The 23,135-nt window shown below is 53.9% G+C and overlaps 9 protein-coding genes across 9 annotated transcripts; 3 read left to right on the forward strand and 6 right to left on the reverse strand.

Moving 5' to 3' along the window:
- Positions 1-1,190: 1,190 nt before the first annotated feature.
- On the forward strand, positions 1,191-1,972 carry HMPREF1541_11085 (uncharacterized protein; the record flags this gene model as incomplete). Its single annotated transcript, XM_008715754.1, has 3 exons — positions 1,191-1,487; positions 1,533-1,568; positions 1,655-1,972. The coding sequence occupies 3 exons, from the start codon at positions 1,191-1,193 to the stop codon at positions 1,970-1,972; spliced, it is 651 nt and encodes a 216-aa protein (XP_008713976.1).
- A 478-nt stretch (positions 1,973-2,450) lies between these two features.
- HMPREF1541_11086 (uncharacterized protein) lies at positions 2,451-3,434 on the reverse strand (the record flags this gene model as incomplete). Its single annotated transcript, XM_008715755.1, has 1 exon — positions 2,451-3,434. One exon carries the CDS (start codon positions 3,432-3,434, stop codon positions 2,451-2,453), a length of 984 nt encoding a protein of 327 aa, XP_008713977.1.
- Positions 3,435-3,876: 442 nt separating this feature from the next.
- On the reverse strand, positions 3,877-5,220 carry HMPREF1541_11087 (uncharacterized protein; the record flags this gene model as incomplete). Its single annotated transcript, XM_008715756.1, has 2 exons — positions 3,877-4,957; positions 5,216-5,220. The coding sequence occupies 2 exons, from the start codon at positions 5,218-5,220 to the stop codon at positions 3,877-3,879; spliced, it is 1,086 nt and encodes a 361-aa protein (XP_008713978.1).
- Positions 5,221-5,732: 512 nt separating this feature from the next.
- HMPREF1541_11088 (uncharacterized protein) lies at positions 5,733-6,690 on the reverse strand (the record flags this gene model as incomplete). The annotated part of the gene is made up of 3 exons (XM_008715757.1): positions 5,733-6,286; positions 6,334-6,571; positions 6,619-6,690. 3 exons carry the CDS (start codon positions 6,688-6,690, stop codon positions 5,733-5,735), a joined length of 864 nt encoding a protein of 287 aa, XP_008713979.1.
- Positions 6,691-7,470: 780 nt separating this feature from the next.
- HMPREF1541_11089 (uncharacterized protein) lies at positions 7,471-9,059 on the reverse strand (the record flags this gene model as incomplete). The annotated part of the gene is made up of 3 exons (XM_008715758.1): positions 7,471-8,106; positions 8,156-8,622; positions 8,675-9,059. 3 exons carry the CDS (start codon positions 9,057-9,059, stop codon positions 7,471-7,473), a joined length of 1,488 nt encoding a protein of 495 aa, XP_008713980.1.
- A 798-nt stretch (positions 9,060-9,857) lies between these two features.
- HMPREF1541_11090 (uncharacterized protein) lies at positions 9,858-11,145 on the reverse strand (the record flags this gene model as incomplete). The annotated part of the gene is made up of 3 exons (XM_008715759.1): positions 9,858-10,561; positions 10,611-10,908; positions 10,954-11,145. 3 exons carry the CDS (start codon positions 11,143-11,145, stop codon positions 9,858-9,860), a joined length of 1,194 nt encoding a protein of 397 aa, XP_008713981.1.
- Positions 11,146-11,519: 374 nt separating this feature from the next.
- HMPREF1541_11091 (pyruvate dehydrogenase complex dihydrolipoamide acetyltransferase) lies at positions 11,520-13,158 on the reverse strand (the record flags this gene model as incomplete). The annotated part of the gene is made up of 4 exons (XM_008715760.1): positions 11,520-12,635; positions 12,682-12,905; positions 12,954-13,006; positions 13,052-13,158. The coding sequence occupies 4 exons, from the start codon at positions 13,156-13,158 to the stop codon at positions 11,520-11,522; spliced, it is 1,500 nt and encodes a 499-aa protein (XP_008713982.1).
- A 525-nt stretch (positions 13,159-13,683) lies between these two features.
- Positions 13,684-19,673, forward strand: HMPREF1541_11092 (uncharacterized protein; the record flags this gene model as incomplete). The annotated part of the gene is made up of 2 exons (XM_008715761.1): positions 13,684-19,232; positions 19,283-19,673. 2 exons carry the CDS (start codon positions 13,684-13,686, stop codon positions 19,671-19,673), a joined length of 5,940 nt encoding a protein of 1,979 aa, XP_008713983.1.
- A 545-nt stretch (positions 19,674-20,218) lies between these two features.
- On the forward strand, positions 20,219-22,854 carry HMPREF1541_11093 (uncharacterized protein; the record flags this gene model as incomplete). The annotated part of the gene is made up of 3 exons (XM_008715762.1): positions 20,219-20,246; positions 20,299-22,778; positions 22,840-22,854. The coding sequence occupies 3 exons, from the start codon at positions 20,219-20,221 to the stop codon at positions 22,852-22,854; spliced, it is 2,523 nt and encodes an 840-aa protein (XP_008713984.1).
- Between the last annotated feature and the right edge of the window lie 281 nt (positions 22,855-23,135).

The raw sequence follows: 23,135 nt of genomic DNA on the forward strand, positions 1-23,135 counted from the left end.
CTCCTGCAAGTACTGAATCGTTGTACATAGAGAATCACAGTTGACACCTATTCGTCCTGAGGCTCCTCTCACACTATCCCGAGTGACTCTTACAAAGAGCCGCAGGTCTAAGCACCAGATCTTCAGTATCGCGCAGGTCTGACTTGCATACAAGCCATTTGTCAAACAAAATTCAGCTCTCATGTCTCGATGGTTCAGTCTTCGAGGCTCCATGTTGTTCTGCGCAAGAAAACCACTCACTCGTCCGTAGGGCATCGCTGATAGACCATCACGGACCACATTGCTGCGTACCTCGACGACATGATCTCCGCCAGCGTTCGGCATATTATACGGCTGCGGAGCTTGTCTCCAGACGATTGATATGAATCTCGGGGCTACTCACTCAGTCTGAACAATCTCCTCCTTGTTTCCGTGCAAGACAAGGTCTCGGGCTTCGACTAGTGGATGAGGTGATGCATTCCACACAAGGCCAGATACACTGTAAGAAAAGGTGAAAGCACCTTCGTGAGAAGTACAACAGCATACTGACCACACTCTCTGCTCAATGATCTATCTACTGGTATGAGTGGGAAACGGCTGAGATGATAGAAGTGAGGTCATGCGAGAGCATACCGATCTCGATGTGCTGGCTCTGTGCATCTCTCTCGGACTGAAGATAGCATTCCTATGTGAATACTGGCTTCCAGGATCCATTAACAACAAAATTGCATTCGCTGCAGACCAGGGCATGTAAACAAGCTCGTGCCGTGAGAATTCTGGAGACATCTGCAACAGCTGGAGAAAGTATATCAATTCAGGTTTCGGCTCTCGTACGTCTCTGATTTCAGCGACATACTAGCCATCAAGGTTCTCTTTACCCCATTTCCTTCGGTGACCGACGTCAGGCTAGCTGCCTTCCAGCTACCACGAAGACGGATACAAGATATGGCCAAGTTGGAAAAGCTGAGGTGCGCGGCTCGTGAACCCCGAAACCTTTAACGACACCCGGCAGTGGACTTCCAAACTGTACCCAATTCTCCGACTTACAAGCTCATTACCAGCAGAACGAACAGCAGCAGCAGTTGAAACACCTCAGAATCAAAGGCCTCGTCTTCTCCCCAACAAGTAGTAGTTGGCAGCAGTCCGATCGAACGATCAATAACACGCACCGTTGGCATCGACTCTACACCATAGCAAGCAAACCACCAAAAATGGCACCGCCGCTCGAGAACGTGCGGCCAATGTTCGAGCTCCGCGGCCGCAACTACATCGTCACGGGCGGCGCGCAGGGCATCGGCTTCGCCTCGACGCGCGCCATCTGCGAGTTAGGTGGCAACGCCGCCGTGCTCGACGTGCAGAACCAGCCTGCCGAGGCCGAATTCCACTCCCTGGCCAACCTATTCGGCGTGCGCACTTTCTACATCCACACGGACGTCGCAAAGCAGGATAGCCTGGAGAAGGGGTTCGCGGCGGCGGTCGAGAGCCTCGGCGGCAGGCTGGATGGGTTGGTGCCCGCGGCAGGGGTGGCGATCGATTAGCCGTTCGTCGACCAGACGTGGGAGGAGTTCACGCGCATCCAGGAGATTAATGTGAGTTTCCGCTCTGCCCTTTCTCATCGAATTTTCTGTGGCGTGTCGAGGGGGATATAACGCTCACCGTGTCGAACGTCCCTCAGGGCCGCGGCCTCTTCTTCACATGCCAGCTCGCGGCGCGCCAGATGATCGCGCAGGCCACCGGCGGCAGCATGGTGCTGCTCGCCTCGCAGACCTCCCACATCGCCATCCCAGGCCACCGCATGGCGGCCTACAACTACAGCAAGGGCGGGGTGCTGATGCTGACGAAAGCACTGGCCGTGGAGCTGGCGCCGCACGCCATCCACGTCAGTAGCATCTCGCCGGGCTTCGTCGACTCGGACATGCTGCAGCGCGTGCGCGCGGCCAAGGAGCCCGAGGAGGCGGCGCAGATGGAGAAGTCGCCGCCGCTGAGCGGTTGAGTAACGCCAACGACCTCACGGGCGCGATCGTGTATCTGTTGAGTTACGCTGCGAGGTTCACGACCGCGGCGAAAATTCCCACCACAGGTGGGCTGCACGCAGGGACGATTGAGGGCTTGATATATTATCCTGGTGCGAAGTAGACGGAGTTGATGTAAGTGTATCTTTTGCGGCCATAGGAGACCAACAGCGCGTCTGTACGGCGGTACTCATCGAAGGTGTGCCACGCAGTACCACTGCGCATCGAAGCCTGGTTAGACGTCCGCAATGATGCCATCGGCAAATGTTGATACATTCATTCCAGGCCCAACTCAAGGGACCGCCAATTCGTGCAACGAATGGCGATACTTTACCCTTTAGCTATTATGACTTCTAGCAAGCGGCAGCACTGACATAGATCCCAGAAACATCATCAATACAAGCACACTTTTGCATAACCATTCAAAACTCCCTTCATGTATCTCTCTCCCTTCATCTCTCATAGGGACTCAACCACAATCCACTTCAACTTTCCCACGCCCTTCAACTCTTTCTCAGCCTCCTTCCTTTCGTGCTTCTCCTCCTTCCTTTCACGCTTCGCCCCTTTCCTCTCGCGCTTCGCCCGCTTCCTCTCGCACTCTTCGTCCTCCTCGTCCTTCTTTGCCCCCTTGTCACGCTTTTCCTCCTTGGCCTGGGCCTTCACACTGGCTTCCTCGGCTCTCTTCCGATTCTTCCTCAACCTCATCTGCACCTGCTTCCCGCTCAACCTATCAATCACATTCTTCGATGCCACTGGCGGCGGCACGTCCAGCGTCAGCGGACTCAGATACTGCCGCAGCGCCGCCAAGCGGCGGTCCGCGAGCGTGAGGCAGTCGGTGTCGGTATCGATTGGGGCGAGTAGCGGCGCGCGCGTCGGCAGATGCAGCAGCTGCTGTAGCTCCTCCTCACCCACGATGCGCACTTTGAGGCCGCGGGGCTGGAATAAGCGCGCATTGGTCTCCTCGAGATATAGTTTCGTGCGGGTGGCTGAGACGGCGGCGGTGCCGGCATCGGCGGCCAGGCCGACGCCCGCGCTGGCGAGCTGGGCCCAATGGTATGGCACGAAGCCTAGGCCGATGCCGACGAGTTGGACGGCTTGCATGGGGGGAGCCGGGGCTTGTGCGACAGCGAGGCCGTCTATGAAGGCGGTGAAGGTCTCGGGAGTAATGTCGTAGGGGGCGAGGGCTGGTGCGTACGCGCGAAGGAAGGGCATGGGGCCAGAGATGAGGCTGTTGGGCTGGATCTGAGGGACGGCTACCAGTCGTGGTAGAGGAGATCGGAAAGGTTGATAGGGCGTCGAGGGGATCCATTGCAGGCTTTCCAATACTTCTTGGGCATCTTCACCTCCCTCTACAGGAGGTATGCATGGTTGGTCGTGGTCGTTCTTGCACTCGTAGGGTGGTGGCGGTAGTTGTGTTGTAGGAGAAGGATGCATTCTGGACATCTTGTGTAGGTGAAGGGCGCTCCTCCACATCTGGGACCTGTGAAGGCGCTGGGCTTAAGTACTCATCTGCTCACCTTTGACCATGGTAATGCTTCGCAGTTCGGCTGTCCCAAAACGGAATGCAAAGTTCAGCCTCGGTGACGAGAAGTGGACCCTTGCTTGAACTTCTGCCCAATGAGAGGGGCAACGACGCAGATAGCACCCAATGCGGAAGCCATCGCCTTGCAGCGTTGGGCCAAAGTGTGATGCTATTCTCGCCCGGAGGCGGAGTGAAAAAAGGATATGTATCGGTAATACCACTCTGCAACCTGTTCCAGTCAGGCTGAGTCTGCCTCATCAACTCTGGCGGCATTGGCTGTTCGCTTGTAATCCAGAGCGTATTGCCTCGCGAGAGATGATGCAGTGATGCTGTGAATGGCCCCACCATGTAACCGGCTGCGTGTCATTTGCTGCCATAGTAATGGAGCTTCTTTGCAACGCCCCAGCCCTGCTGAGAGGTCGTGAACATCGTCAGCTTCCTCTCCACCCAGGTCCTCAGGGGCGACGGTGAGTGCTCCACAGCCAGAAACGCCATACGGAGCGGGAAGAGCACCAGGAATTGTGCCGTCATCCAGGGTGCGCTGTGCTGGAGATAGTCGATGGTTTGGCAGATCTCCAGGGCAGCTCGCTCGTTGAGTGCAAAGTATGCAGCGTCGTTTGCGCCTCCAGCCCACTTCAGGACCCGGAATGCTTGGACGAAGCAGGCATCATAGAGGCACATGTCATTGGCTATGTGGATCGAATTGAACTGCAGCACCGTGGGAAGGACGGCTTGGTCATCAATGGTGGGATTCGGGACCTCCAGTACTTCTCGAGAATTTATGATGTCCCACGCCGCTCTCCACTCCAGAAGATCTGCCATCACTCGCGAGATCTGACTACGGACACCGAGCTGTGTCGTAGTCGAGCTTTTCAACGTCTCCGCTTTCAAAGTGGCAAGGTCCGCGAAGAGATCGAGAAGGTAGTGCAGCAGACCCTTGCTTTCGGGTGCGCTCGCCCACGGCTCGGTTTTCCATTCATTCAGAGAGAGGAAGGTCGCCTTGTTGCCGGCAAGTGAAGCAAGAATGATGATGAATCTGTTGCACTCAAAGAGTATCCTTTGCTCGGGACCATCAAAAGACTTGGCGCCTCGCGTCTCGATGACTTTGCCTAGCCCGAGGGCATGCGCAATCCACCCATCAGTGCTAGAGAGCTCGAGCATCTCGTAGAGACCGAGAATCATGACGGCGAACAGCGTATCATCGGCAGTACGAACCTTCACATCGCCGAGAGCGGAATGTAGTGTCTTCAGAGACTTCACATACAGCGCTGTGCCTTGGTTGATAAGTTCCGGACTGCCATGATGACGAGCAAAGTAAACGCGACTGAGAGACAGCAAGCACTGGCTTGCTAGTCGATGTTGAATAGGGTCTGCAAAGAAGGCTGGCCAGGTACCGAAACCGGCACGAATGACATTCTCCTGCGTGATCGGGACAGCGAGTAGACTGGAACGAAGGTGAGTAAGGAAAGTGTCGTCGGTCAGGAGAGTCAAAGGTTGATGCAACAAGTAGGCAGTCTCCGTGGGTGCTTCTGTCGTCGCCAGTGCTGATATCTCGGGCGGCGAGGCACGGCGACCATGGATGATTCCGAATGCCGTATATTCACAGCTAAAGCCAGCATTCTTGCAGCGCAGACATCGGGGTTTTTGTTCGTCTAATATGACTGGGTCAGGCAGAAGATAGAGGAGCCCAGCGCACACTTACCACATTTTATGTGTCGTTTGCGACAGCTTAGACATCCTTTCGACCTCCCTCCTCGGCCAACCATTGACTCTGCTCATATCCACGTGCTTAATACGTTAGGTAGAATTATAAGCGAAGGAAGTACCAGCAGTGTTTGACACTCAAGACATCATGAAGATAAGGCTCTGAGTCAGCCTCGCGAACGTATCCGAACTGCCCTGGCCATTTGCTTACAGCACATAGGTACATACGTGGACAAAGCCTGGGGACCAGACCTAACAATCTCTATCAACTCCAATCCTTCGGCCAAACACCGGGCTTAATGATGCGTTGCTCCAGCCTCAAATTGACAAGCCCCTCATGTCACCTTCCATGCCCATTCTCGGAGACTATGGACCCTCGTGTCCTTTGTTCATGGTCACTTCTGATATACCGCACCAATTCTCCGCAATCAACGCCGCCAAGCGATGAACACATCAACTGTTGAAACCCATCAATGGATTTACGCTTGGCTTCAGACGCCGTTGTGACCAAAGATCTACTGAGCCTTCTTTGCCGCCCCACCAGGCTGTCCACCCATGTACTTTCCAGGATTGGTGGCATCAACAGCAGTCTTGCTCACACCCTTGACACTCTCCCAGCCCGAGCGAACCGCGGGTGGGATGTTGGGGTTTTGGACCTGCTGATCGATGTGGGCGGCACCTTGCTGGAAGGCATTCTGCACAAAATGGCTCTGCGTGAAGCGAGCACGCAAGAAGACGGTGTAGACGCCCAAAAGAACCCAAGAGCCACGGCTAAAGGTGATAGCGGACATCAACAAGCGGATCCACAATAGGATCTCGAGACCGGCCACCAACATCATGGAGGCATCGTAGTAATCCTTGACAAACTTGCCGATCGAATTGGCCAAAGCGCTCTGCGACTTGGGAGTGCCGGGAGATGTAGGAGTAGCGCCGGCGGTGGCCTTCGGGGGAGAAATAGTAGGAATTAAGTTAGTGCGAGTGTAGGTTGCGACATGGAAGACGGAGTAGACGGTGAATGGCAGGAGAGCCAGAGGAGTCTGGCGGGAGTAGAGCCAGACCAAGCTGATGACTGTGCTTGTTAGTTCCGCATTTTCGGTATGTCTCTTTGGTGCTTACGCAGATATTGCACATTCTCATCGGCCAGAAGCTGGAATGCGACTGCCTGAGGCTTGGTGCCGGCCTTGAAGCGGGAGCGGTAAGCCTTATAGACCACTATGCCGTAGGTAGCGACCGCGGAGAGGAAGGCGAGACGATAGCTGATCTGAGCCCATCGGGAGTAGTAATTGAAGGTGATGTACGACATGCCGTAGCGAAAGACGGCGAAGAGAAGGGTGGCATGGCCAATGAACCATCCCTAGAGAACGTCAGCAAGCTGCAGCCAGCCTGTTGCGACCGACTTACGAATTGCAGGGTGGTCGCGAGACGCTGAAGTCTCTCTGTGAGGGGTAGACTGGTCGGCGGTGGGGGGGCCATAGCTGCGGTGAGTAAAGAGTCGTCGGGATATGAGGATACGGTTCGACAGAGACTTGATGCTCAAGAATAAGTGCCTGCTTGCGAATGTAAGGACAAGAAGGACAAGCTGGCCAGAAAGAACCGAGTGGTCGAGTGTGCACAAGAGAGGCTGGGGGGAAAAGGGAGAGGTTGCAGGAAGTTGCAGCGAAAGTGCGGCCTTGACATCACCGACAAGCGACGTCACCCGGGACAAGCCACTTGACATTTTCAGCTGTCAGGACACAGTCTCGCATGCCCCAATGTGTTAATGCCTGCAGCTATCCACCGCAGCCCGTGCCGATTGACGGTCGCCTATCTCGAAGGCCCATGACACGCGAGCAGATCACCGTATTGGCGCTCGTGCTTAGAAGGAGCTTTTCTTGATTCAATTGTCTTCATAGTAACCCTAAGAACGCAAGCACGTCGGCGTCGACTATGAGAGAATCATCGTCAGAGACCAACTTCCTCACTGTCCACACTCGCCACTTGTTCCCATACTACAAATAAAAGGAGATATACATGGCTTGGAATCGGATCACACCTTCCCTAACGGCCCATCAACGAAACGCGCTCACCCCAATCGCTTTCTCCGCTCATTATGCACAACTAACTCGCGTTTCTTGGGGATCAATGAAGGTGATTAGATAGCAACAGCACCGGTCTGTCACCGAGGCAGAAGCAGGCTCGAAGTCAGAAAAGGTTCCAAACGATGGTAAGAGGATTCGCCGTCGTCGTCGCGTCGCATAGTGTCGTCGCACACTTTTATCGGAGAGAAAAGCCCTTTCTCTTGCCCTTCTCCTCGATTGGCCGGCCTTGCTCGATGCGAGACTTCTTCTCCTCCAGCTCTTGACGCTGTCGCTCCAGCTGATCCTTCATCTCGCGATGACGGGCAAACAGCTCCTCTTCGCTCTGTTGCAGCTTGCTCTCCTTCTCGTTGACCTTCTGTTGGAAGACCATCTTCATCTCGGCTTCCATCTTGGCCAGCTTCTGCTCATGCAATGTGCGCTCTTCTTCCTGCTTGACCGCGGGATTGACCTCCTTGAAGACCGATGGATCTTGTGACACTCCCATCTGGATGAGCTTGTCGGATCTGTAATTCTCGTACAAGAAGTTGTTGGTATGCTCCTTGAGCTCTTCCATGTGAGTGCGGATGAGCATCTGGCGCAGCTTGACAAAGTCGCAATGCTCCTCATTGTCCACCTCGATGATGCCCCAAGGGTAGCGACGGCCCCTGACCTTGCGGCCCTCAGCATTGGTGACTTCGTAGTTGGCACCAACCACCGCGAAGGGAACCTTGGACATAATCTCCTGGTTCTCGGCAATGGTCTCCTCGTCGTCGAGTTCGTAGCGCGGACCCTCAAAGATCTGGATCGAGTGGTGCTGAATGTCAGTCAAAATCTGTAGATGTTAGTTTTGTGTTTCAACAGTCAGCCCAGATATAGCTCACTCTCTGCTTGAAGGAAGCGACTTCCTCATCAGTCAGGGTGTCGGCCTTGGCGATCACAGGGATCAGGTTGACCTTGGTATGCAGGCGGCGCATGACTTCAATGTCAAGAGGCTTGAGGGAGTGGCCCGTGGGCTGGATGAAGTAGACACAGGCGTGCACCCGGTTGTCTACGATGTTCATGCGGTTGACCTTGTTCTCGGCCTCGAGATAAGCATCGAATCTCTGCTCAATATTCTCAACGATTGGTCGCCAGGAGTCGTCGTTGTTCACAAAGTCGCCAAAGCCGGGAGTATCGACAACTGTCAACCTCAGTCTGACACCGTTCTCTTCAATGTCGGCACTGATCGACTGGATGGCCACCGTCTTTGGGATGATGTCGAGGCTGGGTCCTTTGCGCTCGCGAGGAGGATAGAGCGAGGTGTTGAAAAGGGTGTTGACGAGGGTAGACTTTCCAAGTCCAGATTCACCTGGCAAGATCAGTTACTGGGATGGTGGATGCTTTGTTGAGTTACTACTCACCAACAACCATGACGTTGAAGTTGAAGCCCTTGCGGACGCTCTTGCGATGCCACTGATTAGGCAGGTTGGCGAAGCCAACGTATCCCGTCAGCTTCCTTCGCACAACGTTGCGCATGTCGCTGGCAGCTTGAGCTGCTGCCTTGGGGTCTTTGGACGACACGGTCTGGGCGGCACCTGAACCCATGGGGTTGCTTTCTCTCACATATGGAGAGGTGGGCTTGCCATTTGGTACGCTAGGAGAAGGCGATTTAGCAGTCGGGGTGCCATTTGCTACGGCAGCTGGGGATTCTGGGTTGTCAGTCAAAGTGGTCTCATTGTCAGGGATGGCGACGGATTGCGGTTGGGCATCAGTCGACTGCGCAAATTCATTGGAAGAAAAGCCCATCTTGAACACCCGAAGCAGTCTATGATCTTGCAGTTGCAGACCAACAGTGGCAACTTGCGAGCGGATCGAAAGTGATAGTAGTGATGATGTGGCAGAGCGCAGTTGGAGTAAGGTGACGCGGGAGGGGAAAGCTCACCCATTGTGACTGCTGCTTCGGAGGTTCGAAGACGTGAAGAGAAGGTGCGCAGTCAATGAGAAGTAGTTGCAACGCCTGCTCAATGTCAGTCTCTTGTATTCGATGGTGCGTCGCGCAGGAGGCAGTTCGGAGTATGGACATTGTGGTCGGATATGCTGAAACATCGTGGGGACAGGGTGTGAACATACCGTCAACTGAAAATTATTCCGTGAAGCGAGCGAGGTACCAACAGCGACAGCCGGCTGGAAAAGTGACAGAATTGAAGGTACCAAGGGGAGCGATAATACAGAAAGTCGGAAGTGCTCAGGAATGGCACGAGAGGACCTGACACGGGGTACGGTTTGCAAAGGAAAGGGGCTTTTTCTCTGCGCCGGCTCGAGAGAGGCCCCATCGCGCTGTTTTGATTGGCTCGAATCTGTCCATCAACCCCTGAGGGCGATCCCTGTGCTGCCAAGGCTGCGGAGCAGGAGTTCCAACAGTCCAAGCAAGCGTTGAATGCGCATTTTGATGGGGCCATGAGATTGACATGAGTTGACAGTTCTTTCTATTATACCTTTTGTACATCCAGAACACCAGTCAAGTAGCTGGGGTATCGTCTATCTGCTCACTTGCGCCTTCCGATCTCCACCATATCATCAATCATGCCACAAGTCTAGTTGTTCTTACACTGCCGACCCTTCGCTTGGTCGCAATGTGTCGAAGTATTTCACAAAGTATTGGTACAACACCAGCATTGTGGTTGTTTGAACGCCCGTCCATACGAATCGCGGCCCGACCCCCCGAAACCAGCCAGCCACACCCTCGGTCTGGTATATAAGCCTCAGGCCATGGATGACAGAAGAAGTGTCCAACGTTGGAGCGGTAGTAGGCACCGTCCTTGGAGACGAGTGTAGGGCTCTTGTCTGAGGCTTAGCTGTTTTCTTTGCCCTCTTTTCCATGTGTGATGCCTGGCTGCTCTTAGCATGGTCGTCGTGCGTGATCTGGGTTTGTGTCCGTGTCTTGACAACGTCCAGCGGGCATGTCAAAACACCCGCAGCGCCACCAGCCGATAGTGCGGTCGCTATTTCCAGGCCTAGGCCAAGGTCTTTCGTGCCCGTCCATTGCATAGCGTATGCTCTCTCTTGTTCATAGAATGCAAACTGCAGCGCTGAGAAGGGGAGGTCCCGAACGATAGTCGCTTTGTAACCGGAATAGAGGGCTCCGAAACCTTCTGTTCTCGCTATTGTCTTTGCAGCATCCCAAGTCGAGCGGTAATTATATCCGGAGTAGAAAAACGGGTTGTTGTATTGTCCTTGGAGCTGCAGGCGGGTCTTGAGCACTTCAGAAGGGACATAAACCACCGAGGCGACTAAGTCGGCAAGGAAACCTGCGCTGGATCAGTCTTCGGTCCTTGAATAGATGGGGCAGTGACATACCGCTGGTCAGGAACGTCGCAGTAGGGCTGACGCCTCGATCCAGCATCTCCCGCTTCGTCCATTCGTACGTGCCAAAGAAGATGACGGTACCTGGGAAAGATCCCAGCATGGCTGCGGTAAATCCTCCATACAAGCCGCGTCTGAAACCCTCTTGTCGGAATATTTTCGCATAGGAGTCGGACAGACTAGTGTACTTAGGAGGAAAATGCGGATCGCCTTGTTGTCTCGTTTTGACGGTATCGAGCGAGTGCATCAGGATGTCGCCGGTGGTGCCCCCGATTCCGCCCGCCAACATGGACTTTGCAGGTCAGTAAGGCCTGGCTCCTGGTGGATTGGCACTTACGTGGAGGTATGGCGGCCTCTGCAATTCCAACTCGACCTCATCATTAATTTTCATGGTCGCCGGCACGCTATTCTGTCGTGTGCCGTTGATCTGATCGGAGTACTTGACAATCTCATCTTGCGCCGGATCTAGGTACTGCTGATGCTGAGTACTCGGAAGCTCGTTTGTGAAGAATCGAGAGATAAAGCTCATGGCAGGGCAATGTGCCCAGAGACAGAAAAAGAAGAATGCTATGCAAAGAAGTGATGTAGTAGGATGATGAATGTGCGAGATCCCAACAGCTGCGGTCGGGGATGCGCAAATAATTTGTCGCTACCTGATGCGCAAAAGCCGAAGGTCCGCCACAGCCTCGCTCGCCCGAGCTAAACATCTCCGAGTCGTGCTCGAATATATTTACATCATTCTGCGGTCCAGAAATTTAATGATCATGGCATGCCTAGGTAGAGAACATGGCAAATTAGACGGAGTGAATTGCTGAAACTTTTGCCTATGTGGCTATTGAATGTTTGTACAATTCGCTCCGCCTGAACGTACCGTACCGTACCCGAATGCTAATCAACATACAATTAAAGCATCAACTCCAAAGGATTCTCTATCACCTTTTTCAGCTCCCGAATCCATTCACCACCAACAGCACCATCAATAACCTTGTGGTCGAAACTGGCGGTGACAATGATTTGGTCATCCCACTCGGTCAGTGTTCCATCTTCTGTCTCCACAGGTATGGCGACCTTTCGAGTGGTGCCCACAGCTAGAATGGCCGCTTGGGGTGGGTTGATGACGGCAGTGAACCTCTCGACCGCAGCGTTCATGCCCATGTTGCTGATAGTGAACGTTCCTCCTTGGTACTCCTCCGGCTTGAGCTTGCCGTCACGTGCCCGCTTACCCAAATCCTTGACCTGATTCGAGATGGAGGTGAGGCCGATGCTGTGGGCGTTCTTGACGATAGGAGTCATAAGGCCCACAGGAGTAGCCACAGCAACAGACACATCGACAACATTGCTCTGGCGGATGACTGTTTGACCGTTGACTTCTCTCCAACTTGAGTTGACAGCCGGAACCTTTAGACAAGCGATGGCGCAAGCCTTGATCAGGAAGTCATTGACCGAAAGCTTATAAGCACCGTTTGCAGAAGCATTGAGCGACTCCCGCAGTTTCAGCAGCTTCGTAACAGAGAGCGTAGTGGAGACGAAGTAGTGGGGGTTCTGGTTCATCGAATCCTTCAACCGTGTGGCGATCGTCTTGCGCATGGAGCTGGCAGGAATGTCCTCGTATGTAGGCACACCTGCAGCGACGGCTGCCGGTGCCGCAGCTCCACCACCTGACTGGGCTTTCTCAACATCCTGTTTGGTGACAGCACCTCCGCGACCAGTGCCCTTGAGTGAACTGATGGACACGCCCTTCTCGAGCGCAAGCCTCCTTGCGGCTGGGCTGATGGACGGCTCGCGGTCTAGGACGGATTCCAAACGACCGCTGCTGCTGCTCGTTTCTTCCGGTGGAGGAGTGGAGGGCTCGCTCTTGGAGGGAGCACTGCCCGATTCTGACGAAGGGGCTTCGCTGGCTTCGGACGCCTCTTGCTTAGGTGCTTCTTTGGCCGGAGCTTTCTCACCGCCAGCATCTTCAAGTGTGAAGTTTTCGAAAGCGGAGACATCTTCGCCTTCTTCGACCATGACCGCAATAGGCTGTAAATGATTAGCTATAGTCCTCAGCCAAATGATGGTCACATACGTTGCCAACTGCGACATCCTTCTCACCAGTCTCCTTTAGGATCTTGGCCAGTACACCATCTTCTTGGAACTCAAAGTCCATCTGAGCCTTGTCTGTTTCAATCTCAACGAGCACGTCGCCGGGGGCCAAAGTTTCGCCGGGGGCCTTCTGCCACGCGCCGATATTTCCTGCAGTCATTGTCGGTGAGAGCGCAGGCATGCTGATGACAGTATGGGGAGGGAAGGCTGTTACATGATTAGACACTTCTACAACACACTTGTGGAACAGCTCACATTTCGAGGCATAGTAACGGCTGAGGGCGGAGAGCATTGGTAGGGGTCGGAGGCTGCTCAAGTTAGACAAAGTGATTATGTGCGTTGAACAAGCTTACGAGGCATGTTGTATCCTATGCGCGACTCCGCTCGTCAAGCCAGAGCTCGGAGCAGCCTGCAAAAGTATCCTGGGAGAGCATCGGAGGGTGAGTGTTGATGCAGCCATTGTGAAAGGAGGTGGTGGTTTTGGGTCCCTCCCACCAGGCCTCGATCACAGACTTGACGGGGCAGCTGAAAGAGCGACGGAGTAAAGACAAGAGCTCGAAGAAACACAAGATTGAAAGGTGGGAGGATGCAGATGGACGAGGTGATGGGGAGCAAGAGCTCACAAAAACGGACAGCGCTGGCGTCGCAGGTGGAGCTTCATCCCGAGCCCAAGTTCTGTTGAACTCGAATCCTCAAGCAACGGGCGCATTAGGGATCCCCGTGAGGGTTAGGGCTCTTTGACGGTAGGGCGGTAGGCTTCACCCGCTGCGGCCTCACTTGCACCTATGGCTGACTCCGCTACCCTACGATTACAGGCGCCGGATGCTGTCACTGAAACTACATGTGCAAAGTGCACAACTGTCCCGTAGTACCCCAACTTGCTCATTCGCATTGTCGGTTCCAGGGAGCGTGCTTGTCTTCTATCCACAAATGATTTGATTTCAGGTCTTTCCATCCGTCTCTCCTTGTAATACATGCCAGCCAAATGTCTGGTGATGCGACCGAACCTCCTATTGATCACCCACCCGAGGACGCTCAAGATGCAACCACGGGAAACCCGGAGGCGGTCGATCTGAATGATGAGCAGGTGCCGGTTAATGCTGCACACCCGGACGGGCTTCGATCACATCCACGCATAGTAGTGGAAGGGGAGGAGGTGAACTCGTCTGACGACGAAGAGGCCCCCCAAGATGAGCCTCCGCAGATGCCAGAAACAGCCGACGCTGCGGCAGGTGAAACGAAAGTGAACGGATCAGATGGCTATGGGAATGATGGTGCGCAAGAGGAACGACCAACCGGAGCTGCGGAGGGCTCGCCGCGCTCAGACGAAGATGCCATCTCGAACGCTGGTACTGAAATACCCACGCGAACGAGAACAGACTCGAGGTCGACCACGGCAACCCGTTCACTGCCGGTATCGTCTACAGTATTTGTTGTCAACGCCCTCGAATCAATCGGTGCATCCAAGGAGGCGCGGAGAAACAAAGAGTTCGCAGACGCTGTTCAGGCAGCGTTGGAAAATATTAAGAGCCATGAGCAGCCTGTCAACCCGGAGCTTATATTCAAGCCACTCCAACTGGCCACCAGGTCCTTCTCTGTTCCACTGCAGGTCACAGCTCTTGACTGCGTTGGCAAATTGATCAGCTATTCGTACTTCGCCTTCCCTGCTGTTACCATCACCCAACCCGACGCTCAACCCGAAACTTCTGAGACACCACCCCTCATCGAGCGGGCAATTGAAGCGATATGCGACTGCTTCGAGGGCGAAGCTACGGCCGTAGAGATTCAGCAGCAGATCATCAAGTCACTGCTAGCTGCTGTGCTAGACGACAAGATCGTGGTTCACGGCGCTGGACTACTCAAAGCCGTGCGGCAAATCTATAATATCTTCATCTACTCCAAGTCAAGCCAGAACCAGCAAGTCGCCCAGGGATCTTTGACGCAAATGATTGCGACCGTATTTGATCGTGTAAGGTCGCGACTGGAGGCACGGGAGGCACGATCGCAGCACAAATCCGAGGATAACCTTTCAGGCGAGCAGTCGGTGGTCGACAACAATGGTGTCAACGGCCTCAACGGGGCTGACAGTACGGTGCAGACCCCCGAAACAGAGACTCCGCCTGCTCTGAATCAAGGAAAGGGCATGACCCTTCAAGACTTCGAGAACAACAAGAATCTGGACGACGCTGTTGCTGCCGACTCGGCGCCTACAACCGTGACCAGAGCAAGAGACAGGAAAGCAACGCGCAGCGGGTCTGGTCAGGTCTCGAGGTCGAGCATGCAAGAAGACCGCGATGATGCTGAACTTTCCTTAGAGGATGAGGATGAGATTTACATCAAGGACGCTTTCCTGGTTTTTCGCTCTCTGTGCAAACTCAGCCAAAAGGTACTCACGTATGATCAACAGCAGGACCTCAGGTCACAGAACATGCGTTCTAAGCTACTGTCTCTCCATCTCATTCACCACGTTCTCAACAACTTTACTATCGTCTTTATCTCTCCTCAGTCGACTCTCAGAGGCGGACCGTCGGGTGAACAGAACCCCTTCATTGAGGTTGCGAAGCCTCATCTCTGCTTGAGCTTGTCTAGAAACGCCTCGAGCTCAGTACCTCGCGTGTTCGAGGTCTGCGCTGAGATTTTCTGGCTATGTCTGAAGCATCTTCGGGTCGCACTGAAGAAGGAACTCGAAGTGTTCCTCAAAGAAGTCTACCTTGCTGTTCTCGAGAAACGCACCGCACCCCAATTCCAGAAGCAGATGTTCATGGAAATCCTTGAAAAGCTCTCTAGTGACCCAAGGGCGCTAGTCGAGATATATCTCAACTATGATTGCGATCGAACTGCGCTCGATAACATGTACCAGCTAATCATTGAGCATTTGTCACGGATCTGCAGCACACCTATCGCTGTGACTCCCCAGCAACAGATGCTATATCAGGAGAACGGGAAACCAAAGTCACAATATAGTGACTGGCATTCAAGAGGTTCTCTCTTACCCGGTCTTTCAACTGCTACCCTCAGCCACCCGCCACCCGCTCCAGGACCATTGCCAGTCGAGTATCTGCTAAAGCAGCAGTCACTGAAGTGCCTGATGGAGATTCTGAGCTCACTGGATAATTGGTCAAGCCAGTCTGTCGAAAGCGGATCGAACAGCCAGTATCCGGCTTCGCGATCGTCTTTCCAGGAGTCGCGCGAGTCCCTGGACACACCTGACAAACCTCCTGCATCGCCGAGGTTTCCCAGTGTGCACACTGGTTTGGACTCCGGCGTCGGCACACCAGTCGCGGAAGACGACCCGAACGAAATTGAGAGGGTGAAGAAGAGGAAGACTGCCCTCAACGAAGCAATTCGACAGTTTAACTTCAAAGCAAAACGAGGTCTCAAAGCTTTGTTGTCTGACGGATTTATCAAAAACGATACTCCCGAAGATATTGCGAGGTTCTTGATATCCAGTGATAGGTTGAACAAAGCCGCGCTCGGTGAATTTCTGGGCGAAGGTGATGACTACAATGTGGCTATCATGCACGCCTTCGTCGACCAGATGGAGTTTCACAAGAGGCGGTTTGTTGATGCTCTTCGCCAGTTTCTCCAAAGCTTCCGCCTACCAGGTGAAGCTCAAAAGATCGATCGTTTCATGCTCAAGTTTGCAGAGCGATATCTTACCGGCAATCCGAATGCGTTTGCAAATGCGGACACCGCTTACGTACTAGCGTACTCCGTGATCTTGTTGAATACGGATGCACACAGCAGCAAAATGAAGGGCAGACGTATGAACCTGGAGGAGTTCATCAAGAACAATCGGGGCATCAACGATGGACAAGACCTCCCCCCAGAGTACTTGACTGCTATCTTTGACGAGATTCAGAGTAACGAGATAGTGCTCGCTTCGGAGCGAGACCACGCAGCGGATCTGGGTATCCAAGCCTCTGTTCCAGCTACTGGTCTCGCTACCAGAGCCGTGCAAGGACTGGCAAACGTCGGCAGAGATCTGCAGCGCGAGAAATACAACCAAGCATCCGAAGATATGGCGAATCGAACTGAGCAGCTCTATCGCAGCCTCATTAGAGCACAGCGGAAGTCTGCCGTACGAGACATGCTCTCGCGATACATCTCTGCATCTTCGGTAAAGCATGTGGGTTCAATGTTCAACGTGACCTGGATGTCGTTCCTCTCTGCCTTGTCAAGTCAGATGCAAGACGCTCAAAACTTTGAGCTGATTAAGGAGTGTCTGAACGCTCTGCGGTTGGCCATTCGCATTTCTTGCCGGTTCGATCTTGAAACACCGAGGACAGCATTTGTTACATCCCTGGCCAAGTTTACCAATTTGAGCAATCTAAAAGAAATGATGGCCAAGAATCTGGAAGCGCTCAAAGTTCTTATAGACATTGCTCTGACGGAAGGCGATGTCTTGAAGAACTCTTGGCGTGACATCTTGACCTGCATCAGCCAGCTCGACCGCTTGCAGCTGCTATCTACCGGCATCGACGAGAGCGCAGTGCCTGATGTGAACCGACAGTCTATTCCTACACCATCAAACATTGGCGAAGGTCGGTCTCGGAAATCGACGCAAGGCAAACGACCGAGGCCAAAGTCTGCCCAAAGCTTCCGGCCTGAGGTTGCTGATGAGACCAAATCATCAGACATGATTCGCAATATCGACCAGATCTTTTCAAACACCGCCAAGCTATCGTCAGATGGAATAGTGGACTTTGTGAAAGCCCTTACGGATGTCAGCTGGCAAGAAATCCAATCCTCGGGCAACAGCGAGTCTCCTCGGACCTTCAGTCTGCAGAAGCTGGTAGAGATCAGCTACTATAACATGACCCGAGTCAGAATCGAATGGACCAGGCTCTGGGAGGTTTTGGGCGAGCACTTCAACCAGGTCGGCTGCCACAACAACACAACCGTCGTCTTCTTTGCTCTTGACTCGTTGAGGCAACTGTCGATGCGCTTCATGGAAATTGCAGAATTGCCAGGCTTCAAATTTCAAAAGGATTTCCTTAAGCCATTCGAGTATGTCATGGGCAATACAACCGTGGTGACCGTCAAAGACATGGTCTTGCGGTGTTTGATACAAATGATTCAAACTAGAGGCGACAATATTCGCTCGGGATGGAAGACCATGTTTGGAGTGTTCACCGTTGCTGCTGCGGAGCAGTATGAGGCCATTGTCAACATTGCTTTTGATTACACGACTCAGATCTACAACACCAGGCTCGGGGTGGTGATCACCCAAGGATCCTTTCCTGATCTGATACAGTGCTTGACGCAGTTTTCTAAGAATTTGAGATTCCAAAAGAAGTCTCTCCAAGCAATTGAGTTGCTCAAATCGACAGTCCCGAAGATGTTGCAGACACCTGAATGTCCCCTGTCAAGAAGACACAGCAAACAGGCAGAGAACGGAGTTGTTGCAGGCGTCAGACAGCCTAGTGCTCAAACAGAAGAGGAGCAATTCTGGTATCCGGTGCTCATGGCGTACCAAGACATACTGATGACAGGTGATGACCTCGAAGTACGGTCAAGGGCGCTCAACTACCTGTTCGAAACTCTGATACGATATGGTGGCGACTTCCCGCCTGAGTTCTGGGACACGCTGTGGAGACAACTTCTGTATCCGATCTTCGTCGTGCTTCAGTCCAAGTCCGAGATGTCAAAGGTTCCGAACCATGAGGAGCTTTCGGTGTGGCTGTCGACAACCATGATCCAGGCACTTCGCAGCATGATCACCCTATTCACCCACTACTTTGACTCGTTACAGTATATGTTGGATCGATTTTTGGACCTCTTGGCGCTTTGTATCTGCCAGGAAAATGACACGATCGCGCGAATTGGCAGCAATTGTCTTCAGCAGTTGATTCTCCAGAATGTCACAAAATTCAGTCCGGATCACTGGTCCAAGATCGTGGGAGCTTTTGTTGACTTGTTCAACCGGACCACAGCGTACGATCTTTTCTCGGCTGCCGCAACAATGTCTGATGCGCGCACGCCGGCGCTTAGCGAAGGAGGCGACGGCCTGAGCATTTCGGGCACGACCGAGGTACAGACTCCTGTTGCGGAGGAGACATCATCGCTGGACACAGGGCTAGATGCAACTACCGAGGCAACTGGGTCACCTGACCAAGCACTCGAGGACTATAAGCCTCACGCTGACATGCAAACGCCGGTTCCGGTGGTGACGGCAGCTCGACGGCGGTTCTTCAACAAGATCATCACCAATTGTGTGCTGCAACTGCTCATGATCGAAACTGTGGCCGAGCTTTTCTCCAACGACAGTGTGTATGCACAGATCCCGTCGCCGGAGCTCCTGAGACTTATGGGACTGTTGAAGAAATCATACCAATTCGCCAAAAAGTTCAACGGCGACAAAGAACTTCGCATGTCGTTGTGGCGGCAAGGCTTCATGCGCCAACCGCCCAACCTACTCAAGCAAGAATCCGGGTCCGCCAACACCTATGTCAGCATTCTGCTGCGCATGTATCACGACGAGGGTGAAGAAAGGCGAAACAGCAGAGAGGAGACGGAGGGCGCACTGATACCGTAAGTTGACTGTTGCCACGGATGTGGTGTATTGACACTGACATGAACAGGCTGTGTGCTGACATTATCCGCTCCTTCACTCAACTCGACGAAGAAACACAGCAGCGCAATATTGTTGCATGGCGGCCGGTGGTGATAGATGTGCTCGAGGGATACACCAACTTCCCCCGAGACACGTTCGACAAGCACATTGAGACATTCTTCCCTCTCGGAGTTGCTCTTCTGGAGAAAGAAGTCGGGACTGAACTCCGAGGGGCGCTCTGGGGACTATTTAGACGCGTTGGGGAGACGAAATTCGGAATGGCGGAGTTCAGGCCACGGGAGAACAGTATTGGAGGCATGAGCAGTGTTGGAGCGACACCTACGAGCCCAGCAATGGGCAGAGATGAGCGGGAGTGGCGACGCAGAGGAAGCCGAATCAGTCGGACAGGCCCATCGTGATGGTCAGCCCAAAATCAGATACATAGCAGAGGAAGCATGACCTGGAGTTGGGCAGAAGCCCAGCCGGAAGTGTGCCGAGTTGACGATGCACCGTGTGTAAACAAGCTTCCTGAGCGATGAGACAAGCTCGTCCATCCTGATCGTCTCAGGTCCGAAAGCGCGCGATTCCAACCATGACATCAGCCTACTCCCGCGCCAGGAACCAAGGTCCCCCGCCCGCAGCCCGTAGCCCGCAGCCCCAGTATCTGTCCAAAGTCGAGCGTGTACCACATTACAGCCTCGCAACCCCTCTTTACCCTCTGGCTCGTGTCGGTGTTCTGTTGAGGAAGTGCTTCTGTTCGATTGTACTGAAAGAGAGAGCGCCTCCATTGTGCCACGCGACATCTGTTCCGCCACGCGGCCTGGTCTTGGTATTCTATCGGCTCACTTCACCAGCGTCAAGACTGGCTCCGCTGTTCTTGTCGTCCTTTTCGGCGCCTTGATCACTAGATATCCTGGGCCTGCCGTTCTTCCCGTGGTGCAAACACACAATATAACAAGTCAAAATGCAAGGCCTTCGCGACAAGTTGAAGGGTGCGTGCCTATCTTACCCCGCCTCCGCTTCCTTCTGACCCACGTGCTACAGATACCAAGCTGTATGATGCCAAGGTAGAGGCAATTCATCTCAAGAATAAGATCGGGAAGATCGGAAACCTTTTCAACGCGAATCATCGACATGATGAAGCCCATGAGCAGGCCACTGACAAAAAGCGCACCGCCATCTGCGAGCAGAACCGCTTCCACTCATTCTTTCCGGAGCGACCAAACAACAAGGTGAAATGGTACGTTGACGGTCGCGACTACTTCTGGGCCGTCTCTGTTGCTCTAGAAAGCGCCAAAGAAAGCATCTACATAGCCGACTGGTGGCTGTCTCCCGAGCTCTTCCTTCGCCGACCACCGTACTTCAATCAAGAATGGCGCCTCGACATGATCCTCAAGCGTGCCGCCGAGCGTGGCGTTCAGATCTATGTCACTGTTTACAAAGAAGTCCAACAAGCCCTCACTTGCAACTCGGCCCACACCAAGCATGCCCTTCGAGCGCTGTGTCCCGAAGGCACCCCCGGTCATGGCAATATCCATATCCAACGCCATCCCGACCACAATCTCTTCGAGAACCTTGGCGATATGACCTTTTACTGGGCTCATCATGAGAAGTTCATCGTCATTGATTACGAATTGGCTTTCATCGGTGGCCTCGACATGTGCTACGGTAGATGGGATGTGCGCCATCACGTCCTGGCTGACGTCCATCCTTCCGGTGTCCAGAACGAAATCTTCCCCGGTCAAGACTTCAACAACAATCGCATTATGGATTTCCACACGGTCACGGATTGGATGAACAACGAGTTGAACAAGACCGATTACGGTCGCATGCCCTGGCATGACGTCGCAATGGCCGTAGTGGGAGAATGTGTTGTCGACATAGCAGAGCACTTCGTCCTGCGCTGGAACCACGTCAAGCGCGATAAGTACAAGCGAGACGAGAAGACACCATGGCTCTGCTTGGAAACACGCGCCAATAAGGAGGGCACTAAGGAAGACGAGGAGCTCATTGGTGTACAGCGGCCTAAGCACCCCATGGGCGAGTACATCCAGCACCCGCTGAGCCCACTACAGTCCAAGATCCTGGCAAACCAAGGCACTGTGCACGCACAAATTGTTCGCAGCAGTGACGACTGGTCTAGCGGCATCCTCAACGACCACTCAATTCAGAATGCTTACAAAGAAGTCATTGCAAATGCGCAGCATTTCGTATATATTGAGAACCAATTCTTCATAACCGCCACGGGAGAGAATCAGGCACCCATCCTCAACACCATTGGCCGGTCCATCGTCGAAGCCTGTGTGCGTGCCGGCAGGGAGAATCGCAAGTTCCGTGTCATCATTATCATTCCCGCCATCCCAGGATTCGCGGGCGATCTTCGCGACGATGCCGCCATTGGCACTCGCGCGATTATGGACTACCAATACAAATCCATCTCCCGAGGCGAGCACAGTATCATGGGCCAGATCAAAGCCGCTGGCTTCGACCCCACACAGTACATCTTTGTCTTCAACCTTCGCGCTTTTGACCGCATCAACAAGACGCCAGGCCTGATCCAGCAAGAGAAGGACTCCGGCGTTACGTATCAAGAACTTCAACGTGCTGAAGCCGAGGAAATTATGGGTAGCGGCATCCACGGCTTTGAGGGCGAGGACGAAGAAGACGGCCGAGACAAGAAGAACCACAATCGTGACACTCGTATCAACGATGAGGAGCGTCAGAAGATCATCGATCGCAAGCGCCGCTTCGAGGCTGCACGCAAGAACGTCGATGCCGAGGACCCCATTCACAGCGCCGACTCAGTTGCCGAGGATCTGATGGCTCGTGGTGGCTTGGTGTCGGAAGAGCCGTGGGAAGGCGAACCCGAGGACGAGAAGCAGCATTTTGTGCAGGAGGAACTGTACATTCACGCCAAGCTGCTGATCGTAGACGACCGCACCGTCATCTGCGGCTCGAGCAACCTCAACGACCGCTCGCAGCTGGGCTCGCACGACTCGGAGCTCTCGATCGTCATGCAGGATACCCGCGTGCTCGAGTCGACCATGGACGGCCAGCCATTCCAAGCAGGCTACCACGCGGCAACGCTACGGCGCCATCTCTGGCGCGAGCACCTCGGCATGATCGAAGCACAAACCCTGGATGCCAAAGATGACCCCAATGCCCAGCCGCCCACCGTGGCCATGAACGACGAGTACAGCGGCGAAGAATGGGAGTTCGTGGCGGACCCGCTCGGCGACGCCGTGTGGAACAAGTGGTGCGAGCAGGCCACCACCAACACCAACCAGTACCGCTACATGTTCCGCGCGGACCCGGACGAGAACATCCGCACGTGGAACGACTACGACACGTTTGCGCCGCGCAAGTCGGTCAAGCAGGGCCATCTGCATGACCCGTACATGCCGGCCGCCAAGGTGCGCGAGGAGCTGGACAAGATCCGCGGCCATCTCGTGTGGATGCCCATGGGCTTCCTGGAGGAGGAGAAGATGGCCGAGTGGGGAATGCAGGTCAATTCGGTTACTGAGGTGAGTTTTTGTCTTCTTTCTCTTCGCGTGAATTCGGAAGAGTGTGCTAATCGTGCGGCAGAGTGTGTATACTTGAGAGTGCAGCTGGACCTGAGTTGGCGTTGGACGTGGCGGTGGGACATGTGATGGATGATGAAGACAGACAGGAACGTAGGCGTCTTGGTCACAGCAGCAGCTAGGGTCAAAGCTGAACCGCCTGGCGCGGACTGCAGACGCCAAAGGCAAGGAGGGCGGGTATAAGGCGTTATCTGTACCTTTGCATGATCTGGGTATCCCTATCGAAATATCGTTGACGTAAAAAAGCCCTTTTAACAGCAGCAGCAGCTGATCGTATCAGAGTAGGTAGCCCTGACGGTC

The sequence above is a fragment of the Cyphellophora europaea genome (assembly GCF_000365145.1).
Source record: "Cyphellophora europaea CBS 101466 unplaced genomic scaffold supercont1.17, whole genome shotgun sequence".
Taxonomy (NCBI): Eukaryota; Fungi; Ascomycota; class Eurotiomycetes; order Chaetothyriales; family Cyphellophoraceae; genus Cyphellophora; species Cyphellophora europaea.